This window comes from Mobula hypostoma, chromosome 1 (assembly GCF_963921235.1).
Source record: "Mobula hypostoma chromosome 1, sMobHyp1.1, whole genome shotgun sequence".
In the NCBI taxonomy this organism is placed as follows: Eukaryota; Metazoa; Chordata; class Chondrichthyes; order Myliobatiformes; family Myliobatidae; genus Mobula; species Mobula hypostoma.
In genome coordinates, this window is record NC_086097.1 from 209388879 (window position 1) to 209414040 (window position 25162).

A 25162-nucleotide genomic window follows, 5' to 3' on the forward strand; every position below is an offset into this window, starting at 1 on the left:
TCTTTGATATAATCCAAAGTTACATGCGTTGCCCACAGAAATGAGGGATTAAAAGGTAAGAAATGAGTCACAGGCATTGTATGAGGTAAAATAGAGTCCAGCTAGAGAAAGGCATCATGGAAAAACTGGCAAACAACAATCATCAAGCCTGGAGATATCACATTCATGTACATACATGTGCAAATCCCAAATTTGCTTGTGGGAAAATATTAGTAGTTACAGTGCCTCTAAAAATTATTCCCCGCCTCCGGAAGTTTTCATGTTTTATTGTTTTGCAATATTGAATCACAGTAGATTTAGTTTGGCTTTCTTGACACTGATCAACAGAAAAAGACTCTTTCATGTCAAAGCGAAAACAGATCTCTACAACGTGATCTAAATTAATTACAAATATAAAACACAAAATAATTGATTGCATAAGTATTCAACCCCTTTAATAAGACACACCAAATCATCACTGGTGAAGCCAATCGGTTTTAGAAGTTACATAATCAGTTAACTGGAGATCTGTTTTTGGAGGCCTGTGTGCAGTCAAATTGATTGTAGTAAAAATACACCTGCATCTAGAAGGTCCAACTGCTGGTGAATTCGTATCGTGGCAAAAACTACGTGATGAAGACAAAAAAACACTCCAAGAAGCTCTGCAAAAAGGTTATTGGAAAGCATAAGTCAGGAGATGGATACAAGAAAATTTCCAAGTCACTGAATATCCCTTAGAGTACAGTTGAATCAATCATCAAGAAATGGAAAGACAATGGCACAGCTGTAAATCTGCCTAGAGCAGGGCATGCTCAAAAACTGAGTGACCGCGCAAGAAAGGTGTGTTGTGTTCTGAAGGAAGTAGCTGTGGAGATTGCGGAGGCATTAGCGATGATCTTTCAAAAGTCGATAGATTCTGGCACGGTTCCGGAGGACTGGAAGATTGCAAATGTCACTCAACCATTTAAGAAGGGGGCAAGGAAGCAAAAAGGAAATTATAGACCTGTTAGCTTGACATCGGTGGTTGTGAAGTTGTTGGAGTCGATTGTCAAGGATGAGGTTACGGAGTACCTGGAGGCATATGACAAGATAGGCAGAACTCAGCATGGTTTCCTTAAAGAAAAATCCTGCCTGACAAACCTATTACAATTTTTTGAGGAAATTACAAGTAGACTAGACAAGGGAGATGCAGTGGATGTTGTATATTTAGATTTTCAGAAGGCCTTTGACAAGGTGCCACACATGAGGCTACTTATAGATAGATAGATAGACATACTTTATTGATCCCGAGGGAAATTGGGTTTCATTACAGCTGCACCAACCAAGAATAGAGCATAAATATAGCAATACAAAACCACAAACAATCAAACAACAATATGCAAACTATGCCACATGGAAATAAGTCCAGGACCAGCCTATTGGCTCAGGGTGTCTGACCTTCCACGGGAGGAGCTGCAAAGTTCGATGGCCACAGGCAGGAACAACCTCCCATGACGCCCAGTGTTGCATCTTGGTGGAACATGGCCGGAGTCCAACAGATAAGATAACAGATAAGTCCAACAAGATAACAGCCCATTGAATTACGGGAAAATTACATACGTGGATAGAGCTTTGGCTGATTGGCGGGAAACAGAGAGTGAGAATAAAGGGATCCTATTCTGGTTGGCTCCCGGTTACCAGTGGTGTTCCACAGGGATCCTTGTTGGGGCCGCTTCTTTTTACATTGTACATCAACGATTTGGATTATGGAATAGATGGCTTTGTGGCTAAGTTTGCTGATGATACGAAGATAGGTGGAGGGGCCAGTAGTGCTGAGGAAACCGAGAGTCTGCAGAGAGATTTGGATAGATTCGAAGAATGGGCAAAGAAGTGGCAAATGAAATACAATGTTGGAAAGTGTATGGTTATGCAGTTTGGCAGAAAAAATAAACGGGCAGACTATTATTTAAATGGGGAGAGAATTCAAAGTTCTGAGAAGCAATGGGACTTGGGAGTCCTCGTACAGGATACCCTTAAGGTTAACCTCCAGGTTGAGTCACTGCTGAAGAAGGCGAATGCAATGTTGGCATTCATTTCCCGAGGAATAGAGTATAGGAGCAGGGATGTGATGTTGAGGCTCTATAAGGTGCTGGTGAGACCTCACTTGGAGTACTGTGGGCAGATTTGGGCTCCTTATTTAAGAAAGGATGTGCTGACGTTGGAGAGGGTACAGAGAAGATTCACTAGAATGATTCCAGGAATGAGAGGATTAACATATGAGAAACGTTTGTTGGCTCTTAGACTATATTCCTTGGAGTTTAGAAGAATGAGGGGGGACCTCATTGAAACATTTTGAATGTTGAAAGGCATGGACAGAGTGGATGTGGCAAAGTTGTTTCCCATGATGGGGGAGTCTAGTACGAGAGGGCATGACTTAAGGATTGAAGGGCACCCATTCAGAACAGAGATGCGAAGAAATTTTTTTAGCCAGAGGGTGGTGAATCTATGGAATTTGTTGCCACGGGCGGCAGTGGAGGCCAAGTCATTGAGTGTATTTAAGGCAGAGATTGATAGGTATCTGAGTAGCCAGGGCATCAAAGGTTATGGTGAGAAGGCGGGGGAGTGGGACTAAGTGGGAGAATGGATCAGCTCATGATAAAATGGTGGAGCAGACTCGATGGGCCGAATGGCTAGCTTCTGCTCCTTTGTCTTATAGTCTAAGGGGACTAGTGAGGGAAGCCAGCAACAGATCTATGACAACTCTGGAGGAGATACAAACAAGTTTCAGTGGCTGAGATGAGAGAGGTGCGCATACAACATTTATTGCCCAGGATCTTCACCAGTCACAGCTTTATGGGAGAATGGCAAAGAGAAAGCCACTACTGAAAAAAACTCACATGAAATCTTGACTAGAGTTTTCCAGAAGGCATGTGGGAGACTTTGTAGTGAGCTAGCAGAAGGCCCTATAGTCTGATGAAACCAAAATTGAGCTTTTTAGCCATCAGATGAAATGCTATGTTTGACATAAGCCAAATACTGCGCTTCATCAAAAACACACCATCTCTACAGTGAAGCTTGGTGGTGGCTGCATCATACTGTGGGGATGCTTTACTGCAGCAGGCCCTGGAAGGCTTGTGAATATAAAGGGTAAAGTGAATGCAGCAAAATGCAAGAAAATCCTTGAGGAAAACCTGATGCAGTCTGCAAAAGAACTGCGACGTGGGAGAAGATTTGATTTCCAGCAAGACAATGACCCCAAGCATAAAGCCAATTTTACACAGGAATGGCTTAAAAACAGCAAAGTTAATGTCCTAGAGTGGCCAAGTTAGAGTCCAGACCGCAATCCAATTGAGAATTTGTAGCTGGACATGAAAAGGGCTGTTCCCTCGCAATCCCCATGCAATCTAACAGAGCTTGAGCGGTTTTGTAAAGAAGAATTGGCGGGGGGGGGGGGGTGGAATTACACTGTCCAGATGTGCAAAGCTGATAGAGACATTTTCACACAGACTCAAGGCTGCAATTGCTGCCAAAGGTACACCTACTAAATACTGACTTGAAGGGGTGAATACTTATGTGATTAATTATTTTGTGTTTTATATTGGTAATTAGTTTAGATCACTTTGTATAGACCTGTTGTTAGTTTGATGCGAATGAGTATTTTTCTGTTGATCAGAAAAAGCCAAATTAGATCCATTGTGATTCAATGTGTTATAAAACAATAAAACATGAAAACTTCCGGCGGGGGGGGGGGGTGATAATAGCTACAGGCTGAACCTTAAAAAAGTGTCAATATGTTTTCTTGTTTATTATTATTATTGCATTTACAGAATATGCAAATTCTGGAGACCATTTTTTTTTATATTGATAGATTACTTTATTCCTTGTCATTAAGAGAATGGAAGTATGAATGTACAACTGCACTTCAGAATTGCACAATTTATGATCAATGAAGGGAATTTGTGCCAATTTACTTATTTGTGCCACAAATAGAAGAAAAACAATATACCTGGGTGTGAAGGAAGTGCATCAGATTCACTACTCTCTTTTATTTTCCTAAAGCTGTCTACACCTGGATCATGTTAGTTCTATCCTGTGGCAGTTTGAATGCTCTTACTTTCAGTCCACAGTCTACTTGGGAGCTCTCCGTTTGATCAAAAGTGCTGTCTTCGAAACATTAAGCTATATTGTTTTCTGAAATAATGTTACCTACTGTTAATTGTAAATCCTGAAGGTTATAATGTAATCCAAGATCGTCAGAATTATAATGCCAGCTTGTTCTGCTGAAGAATCTGTTGCTTTACATATGCATTTTAACACTACCCGTGATAACTCTGATAAATTGTCTATAACTGATATGATTCAAGAATGAAGTGAAAAACATTAGTTCCCTACTCAATATGATGTGCAATGCTTATTTTCCTAAGCTTGAATTGCTCCTCAGAAGTGTTTTGTTTTTGACATACTTTTTAAAATCACTTTCCACTATACTGTAGTAAGTATTTTTTTAATTATACTCTGGTTATACTCCAAAAATACCATTTTTCAAAAAAGGACAAAATATTCAATACAATTTTTTCACCTAAAAATGTGAAAAGCTTTGAAAAGCTCACATATTTCACTGAGTACTTAAATCATTAAATTTGAAGAGAGAGTGGAAATGAAAGAATGGGAGAATGAAGACATAACTTTAAAAAATGAACATATGGCAGTGATATCTATCATAATCATTTCTAATATTTTTGCTCCTATCCATGTTATGTAATGATCATATGAATCCTTAAGTATTTTTGAACCTTTAGTGTCTCTGGCTTTACATTATTCTTGCAAGAGCTTGTTTATATCCTTGTTGGGTCCAAAAGTGATGTTGTCACATTTACCTACAATGGAATACAATTATCATTTTTCATCATTTCATTTTTTTAATATCTCCTTGTAATTTAGTGTTTTAGTTATGTGACATAAAATAACTGACTTTGTCCTCAGTAAATCTGGAATCATAGCTTCTTGTCACATCTTCTGGGTTTTTTTAATATAAAGGTGGTGAATAGACACCTCCTGTCTATTTGAGTACATATTTTCTGTCTATCGTAGCTCTCAAACTGCAGCTTGATGACTGAGCTTTGGTTGAGATTGGTTCTAGAATGCAGCTGTCAGAGCCCGAATAACCTCTCATTTACTCTGAAGTGTAGGTTCATGCACAAAAAATTAGTTGGTTATAAGAAGCAAAATCAGAGCAAAAATTACTGACAAACATATGGGAGCAATGATGTGATTTTGTTTTACACAAATCTTCAGTGAGAAGGCTAACTTCTACAATAGGGATTAACTCTTTGGACTAGAATGACATTTATATTTAAAGAGTAAAACTGCTGATATGGAAGAGTGGGAAACCATCAACAGCGACGATGAAAATTTTGGAGCAATTAAAAGGAACAGCAGAAAAGAAGATGGATGCAATGGGAGACATCGTCTACTGTTACGGGAAGAGCGGTTTGGAGTCAGCACAAGGAAGGGTGGAAAGGCATCTCACCACCAATAAAGACCAGGAGGAAGCAGGAGATTGAGTGACTGGTTGGAGAAAGGAGACAGATAAGGTAACAGTGGAAGAAAGCCCCAGACAGTGAGAGGGAAGACCTCAACCAACTTCAAGTGGACGTCAAGATCCGGCTGACAAAATTGTGAAGAGCTGAGAATCTAAGAAAGTTGCGCAGAAAGAAAGAACAAACAAGAACGCAGTTCTACAAAGACCCTTTTAAGTTTATTAAAGGTGTCAAACCAGAAAAAAGTGGAACTTTGAAAACCTCAAAGCAGAAACTGGAAGAACACCTGGAAAAGATACATACTAGGCAGGAACATATGCTCATTGCATCTGACATCCCGCCAATTCAGCCCCCCATCTACAACCTGGATTTTGACCCTCCAAAGCGGAGGGCAGTGGAGAAGGCAGTCCAATGGGCAAGAGCATTATCTGCTCCCGAGCCTAATGGAGTATCATATAGGCTATATCAGAATGCACCAGACATCTTGCATTTTCTCTGGAGATTCATGAGAGTAGTATTGCAGAGGCGAATAATATCCAAAGTATGGGGAAAGGCTGGCACTGTCCTGATTCCAAAAAAGAAGGATGCAGAAAACACCAGTCAGTTTTGACCAATCTGCCTTCTGAATATCGAGGGGAAAATCTTCTTCACTGCAATTGCACAGTGGCTGGCCAGCTACCTGGAGAGAAACAAGTACATTGATGCAGATGTACAGAAAGCAGGATTTACAGGGTTCTCCGAGTGTTTGGAACATACAAGCATGATATGGCACCAGTTCCAAGCAGCTAGCAAGAACAAAAGAAATCTCTGTGATCTTCTTGGACTTTGCCAATGCATTTGGCTAAATTCGCCATACATTCCTCAGAGAAGCATTTGACTTCTTCCAGATACCACAGCCCATCACAATGCTAGTGAAGTTGTACTTCCAATACCTGGAAGTATGTTTCACAACTGCACATTTTACCACAACATGGCAGAGGCTGGAAGCAGGCATTTGACAGGTTGCACTGTATCACCCCTGGCCTTCACAATGGCCATGGAGGTCATTATTAGGACTTCAATATAGATGGTAGGTGGTGAAGGAACAAATACTGGACTTTGTCTTCCCCCTATCAGGGTGCACATGGATGATACAACAACACTGACCACTACTGCATCATGCACCAAGTGACTACTTGGAAAGCTGCAGGAAAACATCAAGTGGGCCAGAATGAAAATCAAATCCAGCAAGTCACAAAGTATCTCCATAGTCAAGGGTATGCTGAAAGACATGAAATTCTTCATCATTGATGACCCAATTCCAACAGTGTCTGATCAGCCTGGGTAAATGGTACAATGCCAGCCCCACGGACAAAGAGCAGATGCAAGAACTAAAGCAACACATCACCAACAGCCTGGATAACATCGACAAAACCATGCTGCAAAGAAAATGAAGCTCTGCTGCTTACAGTTTGGACTCCTATGCCAGGTGATGTGGCCACTCACTGTCTATGAGGTCCCACTAACAACCATGAAGAAACTCGAGTGAACCATCACGTTGTTCGTAAAGAAGTGGCTCGGTATCCCAAAGTGTGTCAGTAACATCAGTCTCTATGGTAAAGGAGTCCTTGAACTACCTGTCACTGGCCTTATAGAGGAATACAATTGTTCTAAGGTGCATCTACAGATGACACCGGAAGACTCTCATGACAAGACCATTTGTAACACTGCACAGACTTTATCAACTGGGCGGAAATGGACCACAACTGATTTGCAGCAAGCAACCGCAGCCCTTAGGCATAGAGACATTATGGGGCAACTCCAACAGGGCTGGGGAGGCTTTGGTCTGGCAGCAAGTGGACCCACCAAGCAGAAGGCAGAAACTTCCAGAGTGAAGGAAGATCATTGTCAAGGAAGTACGGAGACAAGAAGAGTCAGACAGAAGTGCAAAGGCCGTCTCCCTGGTTAAGCAGGGGCAATGGATGTGGTGGAAAACACTGAGAGGAGGAAAATCAGCTGGAAGGACATATGGGAGATGGAAGCAAACAGACTTAGCTTTCTCATCAGAGCTACATATGATGTGCTTCCCTCACAAAAAAACCTCGTCCAGTGGTTTGGTGAGGACCCAATGTTCCCTGTGCCTGATTCCAGCACTCTCAAGCATATCCTGGCAAGCTGCAAGACCAGACTCATAGAAGACAGATACATGTGGTGTCACAACCAGGTCTTGAAGAGTCTGGCAGCGGCAATCGAGACCAAAAGGACAGCAACCAACTCCTTGCCCCCTAGAATGACTAGTGCTCTGATACCAGCAGCATTTGTCTGGGAGGCAGTGAAAAGACTGACTAATCTCCTCCCTAAGCCAAAACCAGCTCACATGTGCGTGCCCAGTGACTGGAAAATGCTGGTGGATGTCAATAAACAGCTCACCTTTCCACCAGAAATTGCTATCACCAACCTTAGGCCAGACGTGGTTCACTGGTCCAATTCATTACAGATCGTCTACATCGTGGAACTCAATCCCGTGGGAGGATTCAGTGGCTGAAGCACATGAGAGCAAGAGGCTATGCTATGCAGGTCTATCAGCTGAAGCTCAGTGACAGGGCTGGAAAACCAAAGTTTGCCCTGTGGAATTGGGTTTGTTACATACCTCAAGGAGATCTTGTGAGAATGATGTAATGGTCTTTTGGAGGTCACCTGATGTAATTCTCCTGCTGATGTGAGGTCACGTGATGACATGTTCACCACGGGTATAAAAGGGAAGACCCATGGTGACGCAGTTAGTTTTCCAGCTAGAACGTTAGTCGAAGTCTCCGTTCCGTTGCGTATTTGCTTTATGACACAGTTTCATTTTTAAAACAGAGTTTTACGTTCTATTGTAAGGTACAATAGTGCTGGACTGGCAGTTTACCCATTTTTGCCAGATTTGTTGATGTACCTTTTCAGTAGTATTGGAGAGTGAAGATTTTATCGAAGTACAGGATCTGAAGGATTAAGAGAAGTTGGTATCGTTTCGCAGTTTAGCAAAGGATCGACCTTATTGAGTCTTCGTTGAAGAAGTAGCGACCTGCATCGAAGATAACTCTTGCTAATAGAGCAAGGTAGTTCATGCAGGATTTGCTTGCCAGAAGAAAGATCAGTTGTTTTTGAGCCGTTTGTTTCCTTCATCGTGAATCCTTTGGACAGAACCAGCAGGAAGGTCGCATCTATGAAGAAACCCTTCTCCAGAGAAGTCTCTCCCAATTGAATGTATAAATCTCTTGGACTTTCGAATTCACCATTTTAAGAACTGTGTTTGAATTTACCGCTTTAAGAACTGTTTTCACATTTATCGCTTTAAGAACCAGTACTGAGTGGCAGCTTGTTGAACAGCCGCATAGCGGTTAACTTCTGGTTTAGGTTTTCGTTTGTTTTTTATTGTTCATCAGTGTTTAATAAATGTTTGGTTGTTTTTATATAACCTGACTTGGTTGATATTCATTGTAGCCGGTTACGTAACAGGTTGTAGGGAATTTATAGCCACATCCACCATCAAATTGCTGGAGGAGCTAGGGATCCATGGTTAAAGTACACCGTCAGAGTCCCATCAGAGGTGGCAGAAAGAAGCAGTCAATGGCTATGCGTCAAGAGGAAAGATCTCTCGTGGGCTCCAAGGTAGCATCAGGAGAACAGGAGGACACATCAGGGGGAGGGTGGCTCTGGGACACCAGAAGTCATCGTTAAGCCCTCCAGAGATGAAGAGGGCTGATCAATGAAACATCAAGGAAGGAGGGTGGCCACTTGAAAACCCTTGTGTGTCAACCCTGTGCCACTCCCACATCGAGGGAGTCTCAATCATGTGCTCATCCCACATTGACGTGAGGGATATTAACATCTTACCCTGCTTTTTTAATTTTTGTATCTTCAAAGCAGTATGAAAATAACTAAGCAAAATATGCAAAATGAATATGGTAGTGGCATATCTAAAAAAAACAATACAAACAACATTAGAATCCTAGCAACCCTGTACCTTATACTCAACATCGAAAATATGAATAAATACATCTCATCTTAACTAAGAGATTTGGCACACATGTGTCTAACTTCCAAACACATGTAGGCTAGACCATGAAATGAGTTCTCCTTGCTCACGCTACATGAACGGAGATTAACACATTCACATTCGGTCACGTAGCAATAAAGAATGACAAATAAACTTATACAATATATTGCCTTGAGTTTGAATTACTAAAAAGACCAACCTAGTAGGCCGATTAAGGAACTTCGCAATCACACTGCCTAGTGCTGATCAATTTACTCGTGGAAACCTAAAGCATCCACCTGTAAAACACATCAAATTACTGATATTCTAGATTTACAAACAAGTATAAATGAATTTACATGGATATTATCAAATATATTCACCTTTCTTCACCAAACCTGGGAAAAGCATTCAAAAGCATTTCTAGAAAGTGGCAACTCCTCGTTCTACCCCACCCATGCAAAATGACATCACCGTTTTCTCTTAAAGACACAGGCAGCTATTATGTCCAATGAAGTTACATTGCCTTTTCATGATCTCATACATTATTTCTCTTTTTGTGCTTGCTGTGTTCATGACATCCTCGTTAGATACTCGTTTCATCCATGATATTCTTTGCACCCTCCTCAAAAACAACATCTCTGCTGCTGCAATTCATTTCCTCGTGTTACTAGATATTGTCCAACATTCTGAACCATATAACATAACTGGATAAACATAACATTTCAGTACTCTGAGGTGGGTTGTCATGCCTAGTTTAGTGTTGGTCAGTATATTCTTCATTCTCGTAAAGGTGTCTTTTGCCATCCCTATTCTTCTTTTGATGTCTAAATCGCACCTGCCATCTGATGTCACCCAGCTTCCTAAGTAGCAAATGTTCTGTACTTGTTTTATATCTTCCCCGTTTATTCTCGGCCTGCAGATAGTATTCTCCTTCTTTTTGAATATCACCATACATTCTGTCTTTTTGCAATGATAGATAGACCTATTTTTGCACTTTTTTCAACAACTATATCAACTCAGTTTTGTAGTTCTTCCTCCGTACTTGCAATTAACAAAGTTTCATCCACATATCTGAAATTATTGATGTTTTCACCGCCAACTTTGATTCCCAAGATATCTCTTATTTTTTGTAATATTGTTTCACTGTACACACTAAACAAATCGGGGAGAAAACACACCCTTGTCTAATGCCTCTCTAGATTTTCGTAAACTGACTCACTTCTCCATCTATTCTTACAGCAGCAGTTTGTTCCCAGTACAGATTTCTGATTAGACGGAGGTCTTTCGAATCTAGATCTAGAGTTTTCTGTAATATTTCGAATAACTTATTGTGCTTCACTTTATCAAATGCCTTTGTATAGTTGATAAAACAAACAAACAAATCTTGTTGCACTTGAGTAGCTCGTTCTGATAATATCCTTAACATCAATATTGCGTTTCTTGTACCTTTGTCTTTCACAAAACCACATTGTTCTTTACCTATTTCAGCTTGTATCTTACTCTTAGCTCATCATCAAAATTCTTATAAGTATCTTGGTGATATGACTCATTAAACTTATGGTCCTATGTAATTCACATTCTATTGCTCCAGCTTTCTTAGGAAGAGTGATAAGTACTGAATTTTTTATCTCTTCTGGTATTATTCCAGTCTCATAAATGTCATTGATTAAATCAGTAAGTTTTTCAATTCCATAATCTTCAAGGGCGATAATTTGTTCTATTACTAATTCATTAGGACCTGCTGCCTTTCCTTTCTTCATCTTATTTATTGCATTACGAACTTCAGATTTTAAAATACTTGGACCTTCAGTGTTCTTCTTAATTTCTGATTTTTCGCCTCGATCGTCTTTATACTTTATGCTTTATTGTCGCCAGACAATTGATACTAGAATGTACAATCATCACAGCGATATTTGATACTGTACTTTGCACTTCCTGGTGTGCAAATCGTTAGTAAATATTAAAAATTTAAATTATAAGTCATAAGTAGAAAATAGAAAAGGGAAAGTAAGGTAGTACAAAAAAACTGACAGGCAGGTCCGGATATTTGGAGGGTACGGCCCAGATCTGGGTCGGGATCCGTTCAGCAGTCTTATCACATTTGGAAAGAAGCTGGCCATATGAGTCTTCAAGCTCCTGAGCCTTCTCACAGAGGGAAGAGGAATGAAAAATGTGTTGGCTGGGTGGGTCGTGTCCTTGATTATCCTGCCAGCACTGATCCGACAGCGTGCAGTGTAAAGTGAATCCAAGGACGGAAGGTTGGTTTGTGTGATGTGCTGGGCTGTGTTCATGATCTTCTGCAGCTGCCTCTGGTCTTGGACAGGACAACTTCCTGTCTTCAAACAATTCCTGAATATACTCAGTCTATCTGTTCATAATCTCATCATTTTCCATGATAATGGTACCGTTCTTTGCTTTCAAACATCCACCTGAAGAACAGAGGAGCTTTTTACCAGTGAGATTCTTGATTTGTTGATGTAACCTTTTTGGATCAGTAATAGGGATTCTTTCTAGTTGCTCACATTCCTGGTTTAACCATTCTTCTTTGGCTTTTTGACATAAGCTTTTAACTTTTTTAATCTAAGGATTTATATTCTATAGGATTTTCTTTCTTCCGTCTCCTTTCTTCCATTAGATTTTTGATTTCATCTGTCATCCATTTATTCTTTGTGCTTTTTTCTTTTTTAGGAATCACTGGCTTTGCTGATTCTACCAAGGCATCCTTCAGAGAGTTAAATTTCATTTCTACATGATTGCTATCATCTTCAACAGATTCTATTTCTAGACATTGAAATCTATTCATTACTTCAATTGTATTTAATGTATACACCCCGAATAATAAGGCCAACTATGCATTATTTCCTGTTTCATTGCTTTACTTTTTTGTGTGTCAATTTTGTTCTATCCTGGAAAAGCAAAAGACTGAAGATGCTATATATCTGGGTAAAAAAGTGAAAATGCTAGAAATACACAAAATGTTGTGCACCATCTGCAGAAACAAAGTTAAGGTTTCAAGTTGATGATACAGTATTATTGAAAAAAAAGGTTGTTGACCTGTTTCTCTCTCCACAGATGCTGCTTAACCTGCTGAGTTTTTCCAATAATTTCTGTTTTCTTTCTTGTACATCTATCCTTCATGAAATGTGTACTCAGCCATAAAGTACCTAATAATTATCAGGCAACATACATCAAAGTTGCTGGTGAACACAGCAGGCCAGGCAGCATCTGTAGGAAGAGGTGCAGTCGACGTTTCAGGCCGAGACCCTTCGTCAGGACTAACTGAAGGAAGAGTGAGTAAGGGATTTGAAAGTTGGAGGGGGAGGGTGAGATCCAAAATGATAGGAGAAGACAGGAGGGGGAGGGATAGAGCCGAGAGCTGGACAGGTGATAGGCAAAAGGGGATACGAGAGGATCATGGGACAGGAGGTCCGGGAAGAAAGACAAGGGGGGGGGGACCCAGAGGATGGGCAAGGGGTATATTCAGAGGGACAGAGGGAGAAAAAGGAGAGTGAGAGAAAGAATGTGTGCATAAAAATGAGTAACAGATGGGGTACGAGGGGGAGTTGGGGCCTTAGCGGAAGTTAGAGAAGTCGATGTTCATGCCATCAGGTTGGAGGATACCCAGACGGAATATAAGGTGTTGTTCCTCCAACCTGAGTGTGGCTTCATCTTTACAGTAGAGGAGGCTGTGGATAGACATGTCAGAATGGGAATGGGATGTGGAATTAAAATGTGTGGCCACTGGGAGATCCTGCTTTCTCTGGCGGACAGAGCGTAGATGTTCAGCAAAGCGGTCTCCCAGTCTGCGTCGGGTCTCGCCAATATATAAAAGGCCACATCGGGAGCACCGGACGCAGTATATCACCCCAGTCGACTCACAGGTGAAGTGATGCCTCACCTGGAAGGACTGTTTGGGGCCCTGAATGGTGGTAAGGGAGGAAGTGTAAGGGCATGTGTAGCACTTGTTCCGCTTACACGGATAAGTGCCAGGAGGGAGATCAGTGGGGAGGGATGGGGGGGACGAATAGACAAGGAAGTTGCGTAGGGAGCGATCCCTGCGGAATGCAGAGGGGGGGGGAGGGAAAGATGTGCTTAGTGGTGGGATCCCGTTGGAGGTGGCGGAAGTTACGGAGAATAATATGTTGGACCCGGAGTGCTACACATGCCCTTACGCTTCCTCCCTCTTCCTCCCTTCCTCCCTTATATTGCGTCCGGTGCTCCCGATGTGGCCTTTTATATATTGGCGAGACCCGACGCAGACTGGGAGACCACTTTGTTGAACATCTACGCTCTGTCCACCAGAGAAAGCAGGATCTCCCAGTGGCCACACATTTTAATTCCACATCCCATTCCCATTCTGACATGTCTATCCACGGTCTCCTCTACTGTAAAGATGAAGCCACACTCAGGTTGGAGGAACAACACCTTATATTCCGTCTGGGTAGCCTCCAACCTGATGGCATGAACATCGACTTCTCTAACTACCGCTAAGGCCCCACCTCCCCCTCGTGCCCCATCTGTTACTTATTTTTATACACACATTCTTTCTCTCACTCTCCTTTTTCTCCCTCTGTCCCTCTGAATATACCTCTTGCCCATCCTCTGGGTCACCCGCCCCCCGTCTTTCTTCCTGGACCTCCTGTCCCATGATCCTCTCGTATCCCCTTTTGCCTATCACCTGTCCAGTTCTCGGCTCTATCCCTCCCCCTCCTGTCTTCTCCTATCATTTTGGATCTCCCCCTCCCCCTCCAACTTTCAAATCCCTTACTCACTCTTCCTTCAGTTAGTCCTGACGAAGGGTCTCGGCCTGAAACGTCGACTGTACCTCTTCTTACAGATGCTGCTTGGCCTGTTGCATTCACCAGCCAACTTTGATGTATGTTGCTTGAATTTCCAGCATCTGCAGAATTCCTGTTGTTTGCGTAATAATTATCAGCTTTACATTGATTATTTGTGAGCAGTGACAAAAGCTTTTTAAAGTGCTTTCATTAATTTACCAGGCAGAGCTACTTTCTTTGTCAGCAGAGTACACCTTCACCTCCTGCACACTGTGTGTAGGCATTCAAGAGCAGAAATAATCTGAAGAAACAATGAGAGGGTCACCAATGTCTATAATATGAGACACAGGAGGAAAAGCGGAAGTAATATAAAGTAATGAAAAAATTGTAAAAGCAAAAAGGCACCCATTTCGAAAGCCCTTGCAACTCTCTTGAGTATTCATATTTTAAAATATAATTGCCTCAATGTCTTATGTTCATAAAACTCAACATCACTAGTGCCTATGGTGGACTGAAAGTTGTACTGTCAAATACTGAATTATAGGATACTTCTAAATTCCCTGCCTTGTGTTCTGTGAGAGCATACCACTGACCTTTTCACCATTCTTCATCAAAACATTGATGCCCAGAAATAGAATGCATTGTACCCATTTTCCAATGCACAAATAACATAAAATGGCATCAAGTGCTCATTGACTTAAAAACAGCTGACTTTTTTGCATACATAATGACATCACCAATGTATCTCATGCCCACCTTTGTCTTTGTGTCAGAACCTTCAAATGTAATGTGCAGCTTATAAACTTTGTTTTAACCCCCAGTAAAAATGAAAGCATACACTGCAGTTAGACATCTGGGAATTATCAATCATAGGGTACCAACCTAGATGTCGATCTGTAGATGTCTCCTGTTGCCTGCCTGAGTTTTTCATGCTATACTTACTTACTGCATTGTTGTTGAAACTCACCCTGCTTTTCACAGGCTTTAAAATTGTTTGATGTTGATATGCTGCATTGCAAGATGACCCTGGGCCTTGTAAAGGCATGAGGCCACTCAATGCAGGAGGTGCAATCAACGACGATGATTCTGATTGGAATGAATGGGCTGGTGGCCATATACATTAAAGGTATCTCTCCCCCTGTATTTGCCTTCAACTTGTATGTTACTGTACCATAGTTGCCATGGAGAGAATTCTTTACTGCCCGAAGCTGCCTCCCAGACTTCCAAGAAGCAAAGACACAGCCGCAGCAGTCTGTGCAGGCGGGTACCATCGGAAAGCATGTCGATTTGATCTCAGGAAAGCTGCTGGGTGAAAATCACAGTAAGGATTTCTTCAAGGCAAACTCTTTGTGATATTTTTGCAGCACCCTGATTAGGCTTAACTCTTCTTTAGCACCACTTTAGCCCCCAAATTAAGGGTAAAATTCACATTACAGACAGTCAGCTCTGCTGTTTCCAGGAGCAGCATCTAACCACTGGTCCTGTTATGGTTGCTGATCATACACCATCACTGACAGATAACAACAATGGAAAAATGTCCATGTGATGAGGGTCATGATAAGAAAACAATAAAACGTCCTTGCCATCAGTTGCAGCTTGCTTTTCTCCATTACATATATCTCGGATTTTGATCATAGCAATGGATTATTTTGGTCATTTTTTTAGAGGCGCTAACAGAACAGATGAAATTTTGTAACTGGGTTCTCCTGCGATAGGATAAATATAGAATAGGTAAGGAGTGAATGAAATTAAGATATATGCATTAAGATATAAAGCAGAATGGAGCCACAGAGGTAGCTGTGTTTGTTTGTGGTAGAAGAGAGGTGGGCTTTAGAATTGATCAGGACAATAATTCTTTTTATCTATTCAATTATTCGGATTAAAATATCATCGGTATGTCCCAAATTGGGACGTACACTCAAGTGGTTGTGAGTTGCCTCCTTAAACTGCTTCTGTGCTTCAGGTCAGTGTGTTAGCTCAGTGCCATCAGAAGGAACCTAGACAGGCAATTTTCCACACTTTTGGGTAGATGGTATTGCTTGAAGTACACTTGTTACGATCATTTACCCAACATTGTGGAAAATTGGGCCTGTGTAATGTATACAGAGTATTTTCTGGTCTCACAGCCTTTGTAGTATCCAATTATCCTTTCTTGATGTCAAGAGAAGTGAACCAAACTGTCTGAAGACTGACGTCTATGATGTAGGGATTTCTGGAGGAAGTCAGGACACAGCATCCATGTGACATTTGTGGGTGAATATGGCTGCAAATGCTTCATCGTTGCATTTAGTCCTGCATATAGGTAGAGGCTAAAGAGCAAGGCTCCGGAGGTTAGGACATCGAAGAGGTGGTCGCGGAAGGCAAAGGAGTGGCTATGGGATTGCTTTGAGTCAGTGGACTGGGCAGTGCTCAAGGACTCACCTATGGATCTGAATGAATACACCATGGCTGTAACACACTTTGTTAAATCAGCTGTGGATGAGTGTATCCCCACAAAATCATTCAGAGTCTTTCCCAATCAGAAGCTCTGGATGAACCATGAGTCTTGCAATCTGCTAAGAGTCAGATCACAGGCATTCAAGTCTAGTGACCAAGAAAGTTACAAGATGTCCAGGTACGATCTCCAAAAAGCGATCTCATGGGTGAAGTCATCAGTTGTGCCAGGACTTGAACACTATCACCTCTTATAAAGTTAAATCAAGCAACACAGACAACAGAAGGGATTCACTTTCTGATCAGCTGAATGCCTTCTAAGCTCATTTTGACCAAAACATGGAGGAACCATCATAAGCTCTCATATCCCCGAATGATCCTGTGATTTCAGTCTCTGAGGCCAACGTGTGAGCAGCCTTCAGGAGAATGAACCCTCGAAAAGCATCTGGCCCAGACAGGGTACCTGGCCAGGTACTGAAGACCTGTGCTGATCAAGTGGCTGGAGTGTTCACTGAGATCTTTAAACTCTCGCTTCGGCAGTGTCTGGTATCCACTGCTTCAAGTGGGTTTCAATGTCTGTATACCGGTGACCAAGAAAAGCATGGTGACCTGCCTCAATGCCTGTCGTCCAGTAGCACTTACATCCACAGTGATGCAGTGTTTTGAGAAGTTGTTGATGAAAAATATCAACTCCTACCTGAGAAACGACTTAGCTCACCTTCAGTTTGTCTAAGGTCCACAATTTGTGCCATGTCATTGGCTCTTCACTCAACCCTGGAACATCTGGACAGCAAAGGTGCATACATCAGGAGATGCCCTTTATCAGCTCAGCATTCAATACACTAGTCCCTTCGAAATTAATCAATAAGCTCCCAGGTCTTGACCTCAATACCTCCTGGTGCAATTGGATCCTCAGTTTCATCACTTATAGGCACCAGTAAGTTCAGATTGGCAACAACATCTTCTCCACAATCTCCACCAGCACAGATGCACCATAAGTCTGTGTGCTTACCCCTGTTCTATTCCCTTTACATTTACGACAGTGTGGCTAAGCAGACCTCCAAAGCCATATTCAAGCATGAGCCTTGAGGCAAAGAAAGTACAATATGGGGTGCAAGCCGATGTTCGACTCCATTTGGCCAATTAAAGGTTCCATTATTCATTGATTAAAGCGACGAGAACGGTTGAAACATTGAGGCGAATGCAGAAGGCGAATGAGGGTTCAGTGCCGACTGCCTGCCTTTTGATTGACAATGGGATCCCTCTGCTGCAGTGTCACCTGTCGATGTGCCGGGAGCGTAGGCCTCTGCGTTTGAGCAGTGTCTCTCTCTTTTGATGATATCAAGGATATCAGAATCAGGTTTATTATCACTGGCATGTGTCATGAAATTTGTTAACTTAGCAACAGTTCAATACAATACATAATATAGAAGAAGAAAAAATAATCATAATAAATAATTAAATAAATTGCAGTATATGTATATTGGATGGATTAAAAATCGTACAAAAAACAAAAATAATATATATTAAAAGAGTGAGGTAGTGTCCAAGGGTTCAATGTCCATTTAGGAATCAGATGGCAGAGGGGAAGAAGCTGTTTCTGAATTGCTGAGTGAGTGCCTTCAGGCTTCTGTACCTCCTACCTGATGGTAACAGTGAGAAAAGGGCATGCCCTGGGTGCTGGAGGTCCTTAATAATGGACACTGCCTTTCTGAGACACTGCTCCTTGAAGATGTCCTGGGTACTTTGTAGGCTAGTGCCCAAGATGGAGCTGACTAAATTTACAAGCTTCTGCAGCTTCTTTCGATCCTGTGTAGTAACTCCCCCCCGCCATACCAGACAGTGATGCAGCCTGTCAGAATGCTCTCCATGGTACATCTATAGAGGTTTCTGAGTGTATTTGTTGACATACCAAATGTCTTCAAACTCCGAATGAAGTACAATCACTGTCTTGCCTTCTTTATAACTGCATCAATATGTTGGGACCAGGTTAGATCCTCAGAGATTTTGACGTCCAGGAACTTGAAACTGCTCACTCTCTCCACTTCTGATCCCTCTATGAGGATTTATATGTGTTCCTTCATCTTACTCTTCCTGAAGTCCACAATCAGCTCTTTTGTCTTACTGATATTGAGAGCAAATATGTTGTTGCTGCGACACCACTCCACTAGTTGGCATATCTCGCTCCTGTACACCCTCTCGTCACCACCTGAGGTTCTACCAACAATGGCTGTATCATCAGCAAATTTATAGATGGTCCTTGAGCTATGCCCAGCTACACATGAATGCGACCATGGCTCTGCCTTTATGGATTTGGACTGTGGAACATGGACTGCTTCAGTCTTATGGTTTTTATATTCCGCATTGTGCTCGTTCTTTCTCATATTTTTGTGCAGGGGAAGGGGGTTGGGGGGGTCAATGTTTTTCTTGCATTTCTGTTAGTTATTATTGTGCGGAGGAGGGCGATTGAGGGGTCAATGTTCTTGTTGCATTTTTGTTAGTTCTTTGTGTGGGGGAGGGAGATTTGGGGCCCAATGTTCTTGTGCTTTGTGCAGAGGGGGTTGGAGGGTTGAAAATCATATTGACATTCTTTTTTCTGGTGTGGGGGTGTGGGTTTGCTGTTTCTCTTTGAACTGACTTTCATGGTTTTCCTTGTTTCATGGTTATCTGGAGAAGAAGAATCTCAGAGTTGTATACTGAATAAATACTTTGAAAATAAATGAACCTTTGAAGTTTGCTGACAACACCACTGTCATAGGCCAAATCAAAGGTGCTGATCACTCAGCATATGGGGGGAGACAGACAAACTGGCTGAGTGGTGCCATAACAACAACCTCTTACTCAATTTCAGCAGGACCAAGGAGCTCATTATTGATTTTAGGAGAAGGAATTCAGAGGTCCATGAGCTAGTCCTCATTGGAGGATCAGAGGGTTAGCGACTTTAAATTCCTCAGTGTTATTATTTCACAGGACCTGTCCTAGGCCCAGCACCTACGTGCATTTATGAAGAAAGCACAGCAGTGTCTCTACTTCCTTAGGAGTTTGTGGAGATATAGCATGGCATCTAAAACTCTGACAAACTTCTATAGATGTGTAGTGGAGAGTATATTGACTGGCAACATCACAGCCTGGCAAGGAAACAACAATATCCTTGAACAGAAAATCCTACAAAAATAATGGATACCACCCAGTCCATCACGGTAAAGACACCCCTAAAGTTGAGCGTCTCTCTGTCTCTTGGTCTCTCTCCACACAGTGCTGAGCAGCAACTAAACCTTTTAAAGGATGACCTCTCATTTTGATCTACATCACATTCCAGCAGCACAGTTCCTAAAGCTGCTGCCACACAGCTCTAGTAACTTGGGCTCAGTCTGGAATTCTATTCTTGTCAAAATGGAGTTTCCATGTTCTTTCTGTGACTGGTTTTCCGGATGTGGCGCCTTTCCTCCCTTGCAGTTTGGTTAATTAATTGACCGCTGTTTATTACCCCAAGTATGCAGGTAAGTGGTGGAATCTAGGCAGGTTGATGGGCAATGTAGGGTGAAGGTGTTACAAGGAAAATTGATGAGGGATTGAAACTACTCTGTAATCCGGCAGACTCAATAGTCCAAATGGCTTTCTGTGTCATTAGGTCTATACAGTATGGGAATATGAGGTGATGATATTTTATATGATACTTCTGCCAATGGCTACAGCAAAGAACATACAAATAAGCTGATACAACAGTCATTCGCTTGGCCTTTCCTGGCCATCTGAAGGTGTACAGTAAGTCTCTTATATGGAGGTAATGAAAACTGAACAGCTCAGTTTGTAGAAATTTTCAAACTGCTCACTTTGGTAATGTTGCGTACATTTCAGCTTTGCTCTCAGTTTGGTTTTCCAGGAGAAAAGTCCTCTCCAAATATATTGCATTGAATTTAAATTTCCATCCTGGGAGCAAGGTTGAAAAATGTCTCTCATCCGTCATCCATAAGTTAAATCTTGTATTTTTAATAAATTATAAATGGAGAGATTGAAAAAAATGGTTTAATGGATTTTTTTTGGTTTTATATGTTTTTCATAAATGGCTTGAAAGACTAATATGATAAAATATCATGCATATATCAGACTATCCAAGTAGAAGTTTATGGCCTTTGGAAATGATTTTGCAATTTACTTGGTTCTGTACATGTTCTTTCATTGCACAGACATTCCTTATAAAAATGTTATAACTATTTTATGGCATATATTTGAAACCTTCACTTGGAATTCTCAGTTATTTCCTTACAGAAAGGAAATTTTAACTTTGAATTTCTATTCTAGCAGGTGGATGCCAAATATTATTCATATTTATTCTGTAATCCTTTCTTTTGCTACATGCAAACTACTTAATATTTTCTCGTTAAGTATTAAGCCAAACACTTATCGTAGATGTGCTTTTTATTAATAGCTTGATAAGGCTAATCAACTATCACAAGCAAAGCTTGCAATGGACAAGCAAAATGGTATTGTTCTTGTATATATCATCCTCTACATTGGAAAGGATGATTGTGCATTATAGGGTGAATTTTAAAAATTCATCCTGCAAAAGGACCTTTGCCTATGCACATTTCTAAATTTGATTGTTAATCCAGGCAGCCTGCTGGGCTACCTCAAAGTAGAGTCTTTCCACTTATCTCCAGGCAAATGATGTGCCAATGTCCAATACTTTTCTGAGTCAACAACAAGATTTACAGGAAGATGTTTTCTGCTTGGCATTGCTGCCTGCTACACCAGCAACAGTGCCCTTAAGTCAGCTACAGGGTCATCATCCAGGGACCACCATTCATTGATGTACAAAAACAAGAATTCCAGGTCTAAAAAGTTTTTGCCTTTGGTTAGAAGCATGTTAAATGTTATGCAAAGGTATATTTGGAAATCACCAAGAAGAAAAAACTAAGATTTGGTCCAACCAGGTTACAGTGCGTTTTCAAGTGGTTTTCACTAATCTCCTCCCAGAACAACCACAAGGAATTACAAACTTCCTAAAATCTTCAAAAACTGGTTATTATTCTATCTTGCACACTTATGTCAAGCCCTTTTGATTTTTATAGTGAATAGCTACCTTGTTGATGTTCATATTGGTGATCGTTGGGGAGCAGAAACTTTTGCTAATGTCTTTATAACTCTGCATGGAGAACGAGGAGACACTGGAATAAGAAAGCTGGAAAAGTCTTTAGTAATTGGAGAAAAGTTTCAACAGAATAAGGTACCATAAAGTTATTGAACGTGTATATTTGAATTTAGAAAATTAATTTCAGTTGATGAAAATGTATCAATCTGTGAATCATGAAACCTAAAGTCATTAAATGTACATGTATTTTCATTGTAACTTACAGACGGACTCATTTTTGGTGAAAGCAGTATCTTTAGGCCAACTGACAAAGGTGATCATTAGTCATGATGGAGAAGGTTATGGTGCTGGCACATATTTGAAGATGATAACTGTACGTGAATCAAAGGATTCAACCAGAGAATGGGTGTTCCCATGCTGGAGATGGTTGGATGACCACATTGGAACAAAGCAAACTAGTCGTGAACTTACTTTGTTAGGTATGCTTTATATCTATAGTTCAAGTTAGGAATTTAACAATCTCAGTGATATATCTAAAACGTCTTAATTCTCCATATAACATTCCTACAAATTACTTCACTTAACACTAAACTCATCTTGGCCCTTTCTTACTACATTATTTCTGTAGTGCAAAATTATAATTGCAGGTAAAAGCAAGCCAGTTGTCTTATAAAATATCTTTAAATTAAAAGGGACAAATATTTCCTTTCCTATTAATTTGTTAAAATAATGAATAATGTGAATTTCTTATGAACAAATAGAAAACTAATTACTGAAGTTTGAATATTTTAATAATAATAAGACATTTAAAAAATAGTATTAATAAAATATTAAAACAGAACGTTCTGCACATTTATCCCAAATGCACAACATGTGCAAAGAAGATAAAAAGCCAGGATATTGTTGTTACACCTTATTAGCCTTAACTCTGTTTTCAAAGATGCAGAAGGCTTTTTCTACTGACTAATACAATCCTATTTTGGGGCACCAGTTCTGCTCATTCTACCATTTCACAGATACATTGTTTCTACCTCAGGAATTCACATTGACAATTATATTGTAACATTGACATCATAAACCAATGCCGTTAAGACATTACAATGAAGCAACTACCACAAGTTGTGGAATTATTTTAAAACAATTGAAATTTTTTTTTCAATATTTAAATATAAAAGTCATTAAAAGATCAATTAATTTATTCACCTGTGCATGCATAGACATGCATATGACAATAAACTCAATTGACTTCAACTTCCGGCATTTCATCAAAATAAACTTACTTCAAGTTACGCAGCATCTGAGCTCCAGTCAAGAAAACGGAAGGTTGCTGTTATCTCTGATTCACTCATGGTCTGTCTCATCACAATTCTCACCCTTCCTGGCAGCATTCCTGAGACACTGACACAGCATAGAACCAGGGTAGCCTCAAAGCATCCAATATCTGATAAATCAGATTCAAATGAGCCTCAGGCTTACAAATCAAAGCAAATGCTTGTCTCTAGGATTGATTACTAACCAGTGAATTCCACTAGTCAGTCATGCAGTAATTAAAATCCGTTTTCCCTCTTTCTGCCTTGGGGATTTGCTTTCTATTTTTTTAACACTCTTCTTGCATAAGAATGTGAGAAGGCCTAGTTCTTCTTAATACAGTATTGCCATATCTTCATACTTTATGGAAGTCAGTGAAAAGATATGTGAAAATAGCAATTCATTTCTTGCTATTATTCTGCAGCAATTTACTGGCTTCGATGTAGTTATGATAAATGGTTTGTAGGTGTAGCCATTATTTACTACAATGATGCTAGTCCTACCCATGGGTCTCTGTTATCAGTTAGTTTATTCTATGCATACTCCCAATTGGTACAAAGTCTGCAAAAAGTTGGCAGCAGTGATTTTGGCAAATCAATGTCAACATCATTAGACAAAGGACAAGGGCATCCTATTGGAAGTATCATTCGACCTTACTTGTATTAATATTAACATTAGGGTGGTTCGTAGATACAGCCCAACAAAACACAGTGTGAAATGTTAGATTAGAAATTGTATTTTGAGGATTGTCTGACTGTAGCAGTGGCAGATCAGTTCGAGCTCCTGCCTCCCTAACTTCAACTGCTCTCTGTGCATAGTCTGCTCATTCCATCTATGATTGCTTGGGGTAACACTAAATTCTTTGTTTCCTGACACGTCCTAAAGATGAGCTCATACATTAATCAGCCACTGCATGTAAGTAATTAGCAACATGCAGCAAAGAGAAGTTGCTGGCCATGAATGGGAGAGATTATGTTGTATGAGCACAGGAAAATGAGGAGAAGAGGCATTGGTCTTACAGAATTACTACCCTATGACTTGGCAAGGACCTGATAATCTGCATGGACTCCATCTCTTAAAATAAAAGAAAAAGAAATGGAGAGATCGAGGATGAAATGTTAGTTGTAGAAACTCATCTGCACTGTTTTTTCCAATGATGAAATGGTGTTAGCAATCTAACTAATTCTGTTCTAAAATGTTTTGGAAAATATCATGAAATTGTTAACAACAGTTCCAAAAAAGCATGACTGGTAATGCTACCATGTTTCAGGAACAGTGGAATTTAGGCTTTGAATTCTATGCATTAATAGCACCCTCCCTTATGGTTTTGATTCTGTGAAGTAGTTCTTAAACTGTCATGCTGCAGTACAGTAGCACTTTCCAATTGTTGGGAATGAATGAGGACTGGCAGAGTCCTTCCACAGGCTTAAAATAGCTGCAGAGTGGTATGATGAAATGCATCAGTACAATTAAAATAAAGAGCGCCCAAGTAGCTGAAGTTTTGGGATAAAATAGAGCTAGAGGAGACAGGGCTATGGTGTCACACATGTATTTAAAATGAAACATTTAAGATTTCAGTCATGGGAAAAAGGGAGTCAATTTAGGTCAAGAAAGACAGGGATAATGTTCTATGGTAGATAAGAGACCTTCTGTTCTACTATTTTGACAATGGTATAACTGAGTTCTTCAACAGCAGACCATATATCTATGATTTTCGAATGGTACTCACAATGTTTTGGCTAAGGAAAATAGCAGAAACAAAGGACTCCTCAATTGTTCTCAAACATTTCTCTTTATTTAAACTCCTAAAAACAGCACAACTCTGATTAAATTGATTCATTGCCCTCTATCAGACAGTAGCAATAACATATCGCTTACCTGGACATTTTTGATCTCCATCGATTCACAGGCATGTCTCCTGTTCTTGCCATTCCTCTCACCCCACTACAATTTAAAGCATGCTTGCTTCCTAATTTTTCCAGTCAGCCAGATTCTTCCTAACTGGCCAGATTCATTAGTTATGTTTCTTTCCCTATGAATACTGTCTGAC

At 40.6% G+C, this 25162-nt stretch overlaps 1 protein-coding gene across 1 annotated transcript in view; it reads left to right on the top strand.

The window, feature by feature from the left end:
- The first annotated feature begins 8027 nt into the window (after positions 1–8027).
- Positions 8028–25162, top strand: part of LOC134349091 (lipoxygenase homology domain-containing protein 1-like) — a 57822-nt gene continuing 40687 nt past the window's right edge. Inside the window, exons 1-4 of the mRNA XM_063052995.1 lie at positions 8028–8114; positions 15456–15600; positions 21785–21939; positions 22070–22283. Of these exons, the coding sequence (XP_062909065.1) occupies positions 8028–8114; positions 15456–15600; positions 21785–21939; positions 22070–22283 (601 nt within the window). The remainder of the gene's footprint in view (positions 8115–15455; positions 15601–21784; positions 21940–22069; positions 22284–25162) is intronic.